This window comes from Aplidium turbinatum, chromosome 11 (genome assembly GCF_918807975.1).
Source record: "Aplidium turbinatum chromosome 11, kaAplTurb1.1, whole genome shotgun sequence".
Taxonomy (NCBI): Eukaryota; Metazoa; Chordata; class Ascidiacea; order Aplousobranchia; family Polyclinidae; genus Aplidium; species Aplidium turbinatum.
The window spans coordinates 11,261,320-11,274,919 of NC_137482.1; the positions used below are offsets into that span (position 1 = coordinate 11,261,320).

Below are 13,600 nucleotides of genomic sequence, written 5' to 3' on the forward strand. Positions count from 1 at the left end.
ATTTTGTTTTAACAGCGCCATATATTAACAAACAAGCAAACTAAATGTAATTGTCAAAACAATGCATTGTACAATCAGAGGGTACAATGGCACAATCAGGATGGTAGCGAAATATAAAGATACAGGATCGCAGGATGGAATTTTAAGTCTGTCAGAATTCTAAAATAACAGCATTTTTTTTCACATCAAACACTACCAGCAATTCTTGCGAGCGCCATAGCTTATCATGCACAGTTACGAGAGCCTATTAATAGATGGCTTTTCATTGTAGGCTATCACTCGGCCTCTTTTTCTTATAAAAGTAACTTGAATAAAATAGAACAGTCAGTTCCTTGTTTTTTTAGGGTTGATTCCATGTTTTTACAAAAATGCTACTAACTGCTAAGCAAGTTATCGAGTATTCACAACCAGTTTGGTGCTTGCCAATGAAGTAACCAGCACAATTGTTTTCCACATCACGCTTCATTGCATTTACTGTTCGAGATCCTTCAAGAAGTGTAGCCTACGGAGTCAGGTTTTGGGTTTTCTTGACTCCTGCTCTGTTCCAGTCTGGGACTCCAAACTCCACTCCTGCTCCAAATATTTTGGTGATATTGATTCTAAACTATATTAATGATAATGACTTTGACTCCGAATGCAAACTATAATCCAGATTTTTATACTGTAGCTTTTGTCTTCCATATCCACTGTCATGAAAGGAAAAGCATATTTTCAAATGAAAAAATTACTGCTTGGAAAACAAAACCACAAAAAGTACCTCATACAAAAACAACAACTGCATCAAGTAGGCGATAGTGTAAATATTTGTACGCAAAAAGTATCAACTGGCAAAAAATCAGACTCTGGCTTCAATCCGGCTGCTGTCTTTGCCAATAATTTTAAACTCCGACGTAGTCGAAACTCCTGCTCCAACACACTTTTTGAAGGCTTTTAGATTATCTGGCAACCTTGCAGAATGACCTTTAACCTGATTCTGAAAATGGTAAACAAGTCAAAACTTTTGCTCAGCGGTCCAACGCAAACTAAAAAACATTCAATGATTTGTTTGCCACAACTGTTTCAAGATTTTTCAAAGAACATTTTAGCATCTCACCTCAAAACAGCTTAAAGCAAAAGGAAAAAAAAACACACTCAAACTACTTTAATTTCTCATAGCTGCAACTTGGAATTTTTACTTGTATGGTACCGTACCCTACATTATGAGAAAATTTGACTACTTCGTGCTTCTAAGTTCTAATTGTCTTCAAATTAAAAAAGAAATTTTAACTTTGCAGATTGGTTTTGTGTAAACTTGTTGTTTCAAGATGAATAAGTTAGTTGTTGTAGGTAAGTTAAAGTCTATGTAGGCCTAGTCTATAGTGCAAAACATTCAATTCAATTTATTTTTCTTTGTCGGAAAACAGCAGCAATTTGGTTGGTTTTGTTCCTATAATGTAACTTATAGGAACAAAACCAACCAAAGGAAAAAGTGGCAGAACCACAGAAATTTAATATGTACATGAATGAATATATCATAGAAATGCAAATGAAATAAAAAAACCTCGCATGTTGCAACATGGTCGAAACCTAAAAATATATAAGACTCTCCTACTGCATTAAATTTTAGGTGGTGGATCTGGATTTATTGGCAAAGCATTATGTACAACTTTGGAAAAATCTGGATATCGAACGACAATTGTTTCTAGAAGCACTGAAGGAAAATGCAATGCAATTACTTGGGTGTGTGTAGCAGCTTCATATACATTTTTGCACGTAAACATTAAATCACCACTTTGGGCCCCTAATTTGTGCACAATGCACTCAATTACCTTTCCAGACCCTTTTGTTGCATTATGTCCCCCCCAGGGACTAAAGAATAGCAACTTTTATGCTTGAATTTAATTGTTTATGATGGTCTTAACCAAACATTTCTGCACGTAGACTGAAAAATCACAATTTTGGGCCCCCCCACAATCACAGGCCTGGGCCTTCAAGGATATGCCATACCCCCCTCTCATAGGCCTTGAATCCATGTACATCTCTGGTGGCCGGCAGTTGCGCAAAGTGGTGGTGGCAGTTGGGCAAATGGGTGGCCGGTGTCGCACGAACTAGTGGCAGGTGTCGCCCAAACTGGTGGCAGGTGTCGCGCAAACTTATGACAGGTGCCACGAAACTGGTGGCAGGTGTCGCGCAAACTTGTGGCAGGTGCCACAAAACTTGTGGCAGGTGCCGCGCAAACTTGTGACAGGTGCCACGCAAACTGGTGGCAGGTGCCGCGGCAGGTGCCACTGCCACAAATTTGTTACAACCCCTATTGCTGTGATCAACGACTATTGCAAATGATGAGCGCGATCACATGTAATGGGAACTCGATTCATTGTAGCAATTATTGCTCGAATAATTTTCTGAACACATGTAATGTACCTTAAATTGTCAGAATTTTCTAGGGGGGGGGCTGAAGCAATTATCGAAAATTCCAGGGGGGCTGAATTAGCTCTAGGGGGGGCTGAAACCCCTTGAGCACCCCTACTTCCCGCGCCCCTGTCTGAACAGCTATTGACCAGACTGCAAACCTAGTGTGTGTAAGCCTGCTAGAAAAGAAGTGAGCACCCAAAAATGGTCTCCATACACCACTGGTGTGTGGTGCTGTAGGTTATTATTTGTGTGGCATAGTGCTGTGTGAAAAATAAATATTTTGTAGGGATGTGCCGATTACAAAATTTTTGCCCATGCCGATTCCGATGCCGATTCTTAAATATTTGCCGATTCCGGTGCCGATTCTTTGGTTAAATGATTAAAGCTGCTTTTAGTTGGCGCTCTACAAGTGGTTGCAATTTGGTTACAAGTTGCTGCCTTTGAAATGTCTAAAAGCGTTCACTTTGTCGCCTGCTCTAGACAGCGTGATTTTTTACGGTAGTTCATTTCTTGCGTGCTACAAAGTGGTGATAGACACGCATTTTATTTGTCGCGGAAATCAGTTAAAAGAGAAAAATCGCCATTGCTCACAGAGTGTAAAATCAACGTAGCTTAATGCAGTGTGCAAAATATTATCTTGTGCGGTTTGCAGTATTTTTCTCGCAGAATTCAAGAAGGTGCCAGAAACAAGAAGAGAAAAAGACTAGAGTGTAAAAGAAAATGAACGCAGCGGTATTGAATATACAAAAACCTTTAAAAAAGTAACACATCAGCCTTGCATTCAAAGTGCATCAATAGGCGAAAAAAGAAAAACATCTTGTGAAGAAATTAGTATTGTTTTCGAACGCAGAGTTGCAGCCAATCTTGTTGCTTAGCAAACACGTGAAAAAAGATTATCGGGTAGCTGGTTTGATTACGTTTGCGCAATCACACGATTGTTTGTTGAACGCATTAAGCGCTACTTTTGATTAGGAAACTTTGATAAAGAATGGGCAATTTTTTTCGATGCCGATTCTCCAAAAATTGCCGATACCTGCCGATTCCGATTAATTGGCACATCCTTAATATTTTGCTTTGAGTTTTTAAGAAATATGTGGTATACTGCCCTGTAAGTTAAGCAATATATAGGTTATATTTATACAAGCCGAATATATAATGCGGGTAGCCTGCACTACTTGGGTGACTAGGTAAAATACTGACTTCTCTTTGATGGTCACTAGTGTCGTAAAATAATACTTTGATTGGGCCCAGTAGTTTCTCCAAAAAAAGTACTGGCTTGTGATCCGATTTTCACAGGGCAAGATCGCTTAAAGTTTGTTCAATTTTGTGACTTGCATAACTTGTATCCAGCAATGGTTTAGACATTTGAGGTAAGATCTATGAGTGACAATTTTAAGGGCAACAATAAAAAGCAAAATTACAGAAATATAAGCTTCTATAGGAAATGGCATGTATTAATTTGCATCCAAACTTTTCTTAATTAAAATTTTGTCCATTCGAAAATAGAATTGCCTTTCATTATTGTTGAAATAAGCGCTAAAAGGTGGAAGTTGTAAAAAGATGTATATTGTATATTTACTATGCAGTGGAAAAATGTCAGAAAATGTAATGAATAATACCAGTGTAGAAAACTTGGTTGTTACTATTTTTTAGCATTAATATTTTGTAACAAGCAAGACTTTTGAAATGCTTTGGTTTCACATATAAAAAACAAATTCAGTGTTAACCACCATAATCTTCAAAAGCAGTATAGATTTAATTAAAAATAATGTGGAGTTCCCCCATGTAACAGTTTTTATAAACTATATGTACTTTTTTACAAGCAGAACTTAATGATGGTTTACAACAGAGGTGACGAACATGCGGCACGTCAAAGAATTTTGTGCGGCCCGCAAAACAATATAACAAGCGCTCATGCATTAAAGACAAAAGATATCTCAAAGTTGTTTTATGCCTTCACTGGTATATATATCTTTCCTTTGCTATTTTCTTGCCCTAAACACTAACTTTCAGGGCTTAAAGTTATAAAATAGGAAAGCTACAGATAAAGTTGTGAAAACACTATTCGCCAACTTCACCTTGTATTTTTGGTCGATTCCTATCTATGATGTCATGGAATTTTGACAAGCGCTAAGTTGTGTGACCCAATAACTCATGGGTAATTGACAAAGTGGCCCGCGACAGCAAAAAGGTTTGTCACCCCTGGTTTACAACCTAACATAATTTTTCGACTTCAAAAGAAACAACTGCCCCATTTTTGAGTTGAAACTGTGACAATCATGTCTCAAAAGCAGTCAAAATTCTTTTCTTGACGCGCTAGATCAGAGGTGACGAACCTGCGGCCCGTCAAAAGAATTTTATGCCGCCCGCAAAACAATTTGACAATTGCTCATGCATTAAAGACAAAAGACATCTCAAAGCTGTTTTATGCCTTCACTCTTACACATTTCCTTTGCTACAGGTTGAGGCTGACAGATGAAAATCTTAGTGTGCAGTTGAGAGTTGCCACATTGTCTGTTCGACCTAATATTAAACGCTTAGTCAAGTAAAAAACTTTCCAAAAATCCCACTAAGCAAAAAAATTCAATGCTTCAATGTTATTTTTTAATATTTTATGCTTCAATGCTGCATTAGATAGCTTCAGCTGTATAATTCGCATGAGCTTTTGTTTGTTGTTTTAAAAAGAAATTTTATTGACTGATTTGTTGTTTCGAAGCATAATGGTCGAAACATTTCGACAACTTGAGCAAAAAGGATAGAGCCAAAAAAAAAAGAAGAAATCATACTCATCTGAAACCAAAAGCTTAAACTGGAAAATTAAACTTAGAAAATTAAACGTAATATGCCGAATTGGATTTTTTTTACTTTTATTATGGTTTAACGTGTAAAACATACGGTAACCCAGATTTCTCATATTACTGTGACATGCCACTACTACATCCCAGGTAGCAATCCCTGTCATTTTTGCATTAATTCAATGTTGGATCGGTGTGGAGGTGACGAGTTTAGCTGACTGGGGTCTAAAATTGTTGCTTTATCAACGCAACTTGATATCAAAGCACGCTTGATATCTTCAAGACTTAACTTCCCTGGGTATAACTGAATGTCGGCAAGATGATGATGTTGTTTTGCTAGTTTGTTTTATTTGTTTTTTTCATTGTTTTCATGTCGTCAAGTTATAGCCTATCTGTTTTGTGAGTCGTGCAAGGCCTGGTGCTTTGCGATTGAAATGGCTTTGCCCATGGTAGGATTTCTTTGTGGGGTTTTCTTTGCCTGCCTGCTCTTCTTTGCTATGAGCTAAACGCATCAAGACGTGTTCTCCTCGCGACCATCAGCACTCATGATAACGCACCATGGTCGATTTTCATAGCAATTGTCCATACAAATCTCAAATTTATCAGCTAAAGCTATGTGGGCTAATAAAGCTATAGCCTAAACATATATATGTTGTTTATTTGTTTTTGTTTATTTTTTTGTTTGTAACATTTTATTTTTTTATTTTCTCTTTATATATATCTTAAATTTTTCTGAAGGTGTTGCAACCGTGCCAAATTTCTATCAGTTCAATAACTTACTTCGGTCACAAGCACGTTTTAACGTTCGCGCTTTGTCGCTTCTACTTTTTTCTCGACCTTTGCTATGTTGACGTGTATTGTTTTTGATATGATGGTCAGAAATAAAAACACCTGAACTGAACTAAACTGTCTTCAGTGCAAGTACTGTTGCTCTATCTTTTTTGCTCAAGTTGATTTGTTTTTATTTTTACTGTTGTATGTTTCGATTCTGCGTAAGATAATTTCAACTGTGTGGGATTTAGCCCATTACTTTCATTTGCCGTTTGTTACTTTTCATGAATAATATCTTGAGTCGCTTCTAAAGCATTTCATAATAGGTTACGATTAAAAAGTTGTGTGGCCCGATAACTCATGTGTAATTGACAAAGTGGCCCGTGACCGCAAAAAGGTACGTCACTCCTGCACTAGATAAAAAGGCAGATTTTAAAAAAACATGTAATGTAATGATTAATATGTGTTTTTGAACAAACTAAACTGTGGTATTTCTCAATAGTTGAAGGTTTTCAACACAACGGTGCAACAACAAGTTGTTAAAACGTCTTCCTAAAATAAAATTTGCTTTAGGATGAAATTCGAAAATATGGTCTTCCTACATGTACGCATGCTGTCATCAACTTGGCTGGAGAACCTGCATTAAGTCCAAAAAGGTGAGTATATTTTCTGTTACCATTAATAAGAAAGTAGCACCAACATTTAAAAAAAATATTGTCTTAAGCTGGAATTATTTGTTTTAGAAGTTAAAAAGATTATAATTATTGATACCGTACCACTCGACTTTATAGAGGTACCTTAGAAGTTTCAACTCTGATGACTAACTACTTGGTTTCATTGGTAACAAACTTGATGATTCATGATCTTGCAGATTAAGATCGTGATACGATCTTAAATATCACTTTTTTGTGTGATGTTGGTCTTGAAAATCAATAAGATCTAGGTCACTTCCGAATTTAAGTTTACTTATAAGAAATTTCACAAAAAGTTTTGAAAAGTTGGAATTTATTTCGGTCATCTTGGCCTGTTTTATTGTAATGTTGCATGTTTTTTCACGTAAGCATTAAAATAGAAAATAACCTTCTCATTAAACTACATCTTTTGATCTTAGTTAGTGTTCAACATGCCCCTATTTTTATTGGGTTCTATTCAGCAGGGTTGAATGGAATTTGCCACTAAATGTTTTAACAAAAAAACTATTTCTCAATTACAAAATTCCTTGGTCATAAAAACGTGTGTTGCATTGTTATCCTGAACAAGGGAGCAAGTCTTTTAGGTGCAGACAATTAGGCGCCGGTCAAATAGGCGCGCACACTGTGGCGTCTGGATATTTAGGTGCGGAGCACTGTGGCGCCCGTTCATTTAGGTGCTATTCCTAGTAAAGTCTGCAGATTGTATCAGCTTGGCAGGTAGGGCAATGCTTTTGACATAAAATGTTATATTGAACAGAAAAATATGTCATGGCTTCCGTGAGTGAAGCTGCTTAAACCGGCAATGCTATTCACACAAAATGTTATTTTGAACAGAAAAATATGTCATGGCTTCAGTGGGTGAAGCTGCTTAAACGGGCAATGATTTTCACACAAATTGTTACATTGAACAGAAAAATATATTGTATTTGAATGCGCGTGTTCGGCATTTATTTGTTGTTAGTCCAGGTTTGCATGGGCGAAAGCTTTATCAATAAATTATTCAAGTTTCCAAACATGACTGAGTTCACTTTTAGTGAGTCAAATAATAACTACACTACACATCAGTCAAAAATATACCGTAGCCTATATTCAAGGGGGTGGTAGCATACGTGCCGACTTTCGGGGGGCGACGCCCCCCGTAAATTCATGGTTGAGGGGCAACAAAAAGCTATTACAAGTAGTGTTTCAAAGATAAAATACTTCGCGAAAAAGATTTAGATCATTTAAACGGACTTAAAGAAACAGCTGATCGTATGGCTTTCTCTGGAATGTGAATTACTATTGAGATGCGCACGGCACGCACGCTCACAGTCCCACAATGCTTATCTTCCGCGCGTGAGGAGCAACTTCAAAGTCAAACGCGTTGTAGCGAAAAAGCGAATGCGAGGTTAAATGTTTATTCTCATTTCACAAGTTATCCAAACGTCCGTTAGATTTTTTGTGACTTCAAACATGAAATCGATTTTAGCAAACTTTATCAAGTTGAAACTACGACGCAACGAACAATTACGTGAATACAGCTTAAAGAAAAAATGCATTTTTCAAAACTGTCATCCGTGTTTTGTTACAATAAGCACTGTATTGATGTATATATTGTGAAAATATTTACATCTCATACACTCATGCACTACCGTATTCGATAAAAGACTATAAAGACTTTCGATAAATAACAGGACAGAAAACACTTCGCCGTTGTTAACGCTTTGAAGGTAAGTTATTAGCAAAACGAGCAAAACGAGGTTAATAAAACTGATAGCGGGTTTCCACTCTGCTTGAATTCAGGATTTTTTGCGTTTTATTTCAATAACTTCACTGTCTTGATCGTTGTTATTCACTTGCACGAAAAGGAAATGAATCGGCTTGTTTTTCAACTGTTCCAATTATGAGCTAACAATATCAAAATTTTTTACGACTAGGCGTACTGCGTGCGTAAAACTAATCGTTTCAAGCAGCGGTTGTAATAAATTTGGTCTGCGACCTAGGAGTCAATATAAACAAGATGGTAAGCTTAATTAATGACTATTTTAATTGAGTAAAATAGCGTTATGGTTATGACGTCATCACATTTCTCGCCCCCCAAGGTTTTTTGAAAACTCGGCGCCTATGGGTGGTAGGCTTGAGTGAAGAGTAACTTAGTTTTCCGTCAAAACCCCGACTAGGTTTAATAACGAGCAAAGTCGCACCATTATGCTTGCAACTTGTAGCTAGGGTTCATATGCCTTATAGAAATCAGGGATGATGGAAATGTATTCATGTAGTAGAGCGTTGTCTCATACGTACTCGCCGCACGACCAATCAATCCCGAGTAGAAGTAATTGCGAAAGATAACAGATTAAGTAAGGTTCCATCTGGCTGCAACCTGTGTTCAGGATACATAGCAAATGTCCTGTGGACTGTGGAGATGTGGTAATATCAAGAGTAGTAGAGCATTGTCTCGCACCTCATCTCCACACGCGCATTAACAAACCAACATGTTTTTCTGTTCAATATAACATTTTGTGTGAAAAGCATTGCCCTACCCGCCAAGCTGATACAATCTGTAGACTTTACTAGGAATAGCATCTAAATAAACGCGTGCCACAGTGCTCCGCACCTAAATATCCAGACGTCACAGTGTGCGCGCCTATTTGACTGGCACCTAACTGTCTGCGCCTAAAAGACGTGGACCCCTGAACAATGATTCAACAACCTGTGCAGCAGCTCACGGTAACGTCTTGTCTTTTTGTTGTGTTGAATTTGAGAATCTTGACAGTCTCAAAAACTCATCATTCTCAGTCCGGGGATGAATGTTTTCACAGATTGGATTAGGGTCATTCCATGCCAAGCGTCCTAAACCTATCAGTTTGACCCTCTTCAATTTTGCTCAAACTTGGTCAAAATGTTATTTGGCATGATTTAGCCATGCATTACAAATTTTAGCTCAGTATCTATTATAGTTTTGTAAATATGACGCTTTAAAGTTTTAGGTAATCCCTAAACTTTTTCGCATTCAGTTTTTTTGACCATTTTCAATTAACCATATCTTTTTCTCCGAAGGTTATATAAAGTTTCTTTTTGGTATAATGGTTCACTTTTAGCTATGTTACATGATTGCATTGTCAATATGCAATTAATGTGCAGTATAGTGGAGTAATCAAGCCTCAAAGTAGCTCTTTTCGTCACCAAAAACAAATTTTGTGCCATATGTGGAAGTCTGTAACTTTTTTATGAAAAGCAGGATGGTTATTATATTTATCATGTATGCTCTTTTTCTACCAGGCAACAACTTCACTAAGTTTGATAAGTAACATTACATTTATTAGAAAGTTACAATGCATCAAATTATGCACCCCAAGCAAAAAAGCCAAAATAACACCATCTTGTGGTATAAAAATACCCCCGTAAAAGGTGTTTACAAAATAATTTTTTTAACCTGTTAAAGAACATTACTTAAGGAACGTGCGTATGGAAAATAGTCCAAAAAAACAAATGCGGAAAAGTTTAGGGGCCCTAGGGGGTACCTAAAACTTTAAAGCATCATATTTCCAAAACTATAATAGATACTGAGCTAAAATTTGCAATGTATGGCTAAATCATGCCAACATTTTGACCAAGTTTGAGCAAAATCGAAGAGGGTCAAACTGGGATCTTTATGATTTTCAGGACATTTTGCATGGAATGACCCATTAATAAATCTTCACTTCAACTCATTTTTCAATTGTTTTGCCAGATGGAGCGAAGAGCTTAAAGCGGATATACGTAATAGTAGAATAGAAACAACCCAACTTCTCAAGAAATCCATCTTATCTTGCGAAACACCTCCAAAGTTTTGGGCTACAATTTCTGGTGTTGGTTTTTATCCTTCTCACTCCACCAACGTTTATGATGAAACTTCCACAGTGATCCCAGTAGATTTTTGGACAAGATTGACAAAAGATTGGGAGGAGGCCTCCGAATTACCTAAAGATTCAAATGTGAGACGCTGTATTGTGCGATCAGGTAACAAATTAAAATTGCTCGCATCATAGTTCCGTTTTGCTGTGCCTGTCTATTGTCTCGTTCAATATGCTGATGCAAAGTTTTGTCTGGATAAAATTGTGCTGATTTTTACTGGTTGCGTCAACTCCTTCCTTGCATTAGATATTTAAGTAATGTGAAATAAGGTTTGATACCGAACAGTGAAACCGACTATTCTTCGCAGCTTTCCTTTCCCCATTCTACTAAACTAATCTGAAAGCGACCATGTTTGTTTGTTTCAACTGCTTCGACCTTACGTTTAATTAGTTGAAAGTTTTATACTATCGAACGTAGAAAGTAACCGCTCGCACATTCCTTGGTCGCTATGTAAAGTAATGATGTTTTACCTTTTTTTTTCTTGCTTTTAACCGTACGGCCGTATGTAACTTCGCAAACTATTTTGTATGTTATTCGCTCTGAGGATGCACGTTGACATGTTGCGCGAAACGTCAGTAAAGCAATCAAACTACTTGTATGTTTCTGCTTTTACTTTCGCATTCATCAGATGAACGTTGCAACTACTGCTAGAAACAATAATATTACTGATGAACACCCAAACTTTTCAGTATTCAGTTTCACTGTGTTGTTGCAATAGTATATATAGCCTTTTTGGGTTTGAATATGAAATGATCTGTTTATGGTGAAAATTTTTTTCTCCCAAAAGTTATTGCATAAACTGTTTTAAGGTCGTTCGACTGTTTTAATTACTTTGATCTTTAGAACTTTGAAATAGCTTTACCGTCGTTTACATTTTCAGGAATTGTGCTCAGCAAGCATGGAGGATCTTTGCAAAGAATGTGGCTGCCTTATAAATTCGGATTAGGTGGTGCGATTGGTAGTGGTGAACAGTGGTTTCCATGGATACACATCGACGACATGGTTGGAATATTCATGCACGCCTTGGAGAATGAAGCAGTCACTGGTATACTGAATGGCGTAGCACCGGATGCAAAAACCAACAAGGAATTTTCGGCTTGTTTTGCGGCTGCTTTGCACCGTCCTGCATTTTTTACGATTCCTTCATTCGTTATGCGAGCGTTGCTGAGATCACCTCGAGCTGAGCTATTGCTTGAAGGACCCAATGTATATCCAAAGCGAACTTTGGAAAGCGGATACAAATATGCTTTTCCTACATTGCCGCAGGCGTTTGAAAATATTGTTTCTGAGTAAAGCATCTTTCTGCAACTTTATATCGTTCAACTTGTTTTCTGTAGCCTGTATTCTAGGTTATTGTTAATAACAGTGTTCTCTCTAAGAAAATTTTCCAGTGCGCAATAAATTTCTTCTGTGCAAGTAAACTTAGTAAATCGTTAGAAACAATCTCAAAGAGCATGAACAAATTACAAACTTATTCAAACGGTCCTTTGCTTTTCCGGTGAGAACACACTATTCACTGTCGTCATCTATCAAATATTTTTGATGCTTTAGTCACGACAGATCTAACTATCACTCAGAAGCGGAAGTACGGTTGAAATAAAAATTGGAGCACCGAGCTCAGTCCAAAAGGAATCTTGCTAACAGGATGGTAGTATAATAGTGGAGGTAGCCTATGAGGAAATATCAAAGTAATCTGGGGGCTTGCCCAGAAGTGATTGACAAATTTTTACCTGGTTTTGGTCGTTTTTTTTTAATCGAATAATGCTTTTTGTTTTTGGCGTGCACTTTAGTTGTATGCAAGAATTAATCAACAGATCACAGATACGTTTTGTAGAAGTTAAACTTAAAAGCTTCGTTTTAAGTTCCGTTGCAAATGCACATAAATCAAATTACACTGCGCAAATGGTCTGGTGTTACTGTGCACCTGAGAGAGAACGCTGGTCAATAAATATTCATTGTCATGACAAAAAGTTTGATTGCATTACTTCTCATAATGTCCTGTGGTTAAATAGTAAGAAAATACCAGATTAAGCGAATATGCTGGAAACTGGGCTGCTGTAATTGTGTTATTGGCGCTATTTCAGTATACCACACCAACAACATTGCCTTACTAAAGTACCAGTAGCTTGTATTTGACGCATGCTCATGTCTTCTGTATATGACCTTAAGCATTACAGACAGAAATAATAACTCTTGAAAAAAAATCCAGTTTCGAAAATCGTGAATAAAATTTAGCCTAACTTGAAACTCCGACTTCATCCGATGTTTTTCTGAAGTGTTTTGTTGCCTCTATTTTTTCTTGCTTGTTATTTGCACTTGAACATAACTTAAACCAAACTCATTGTTGTTTTGTTTCGAGCAAAGCTTTAGACCGAGTGGTGTGACTAGAGAAGTAGTAACCTATATGGAGATGGAAGTAGCCTATGAAGTTGCGTAGACTACTTTGGTTGACGAGACAAAATTGCATTCATGAAACACTACAGCCAGTGGCGTATTTAGAAAGTTTCTTAGGGGGGGGGGCCAAGACATTGTGTCAGTCAGCCGCGTAGCGGCTGACTTGGCGGCTGGATGCCAATGGGGGTCTCGGAGTAGTACACACGGGGTAGTCTCAATGGTAGTAGCCTACACAGAAAGCTCAAATTTGGTGAAAATGGATGGCTGTCAATCGGTTCAAATTTTTTCTATTTGGGTTAAAATTAGATTTTTTGACCCTTTTAATAGGGGTGGGGTATACCAAAATGTCATATGATGCGTCAGAACGGGGGGAGGAGGTTAGATGAAACCGTCAGAATACTGTCAGGTAGGGGAGTCCAGAATCAAGAGCGAATCCGTAGAAGTAAGTTACTGTTCCAATCAATGAACCAACAAAAGATATCATCACTTCAGAACATAAACAATAAGTTAGTCCTTCCGACCTCGAATACCTTTTGAAAATTCTCGGCGATTTGCAACGACAATTTACAGTTCCATGCGATGGCTGCGCTTGGAAAATATATCAACAACTGCATCATACTCGAGTACAATATCCTTGTTTAAATACATCTGAGCTAGACCATCCAAACGTGGCTCGGCCAT

At 37.4% G+C, this 13,600-nt stretch overlaps 1 protein-coding gene across 1 annotated transcript; it reads left to right on the top strand.

Annotated features, from left to right (window-relative positions):
- The first annotated feature begins 1,160 nt into the window (after positions 1-1,160).
- On the top strand, positions 1,161-12,856 carry LOC145779428 (epimerase family protein SDR39U1-like). Its single transcript, XM_082591015.1, has 5 exons — positions 1,161-1,326; positions 1,607-1,719; positions 6,534-6,616; positions 10,362-10,630; positions 11,406-12,856. The coding sequence occupies exons 1-5, from the start codon at positions 1,305-1,307 to the stop codon at positions 11,816-11,818; spliced, it is 900 nt and encodes a 299-aa protein (XP_082447141.1). The 5' UTR covers positions 1,161-1,304; the 3' UTR covers positions 11,819-12,856.
- The last annotated feature ends 744 nt before the right edge of the window (positions 12,857-13,600 follow it).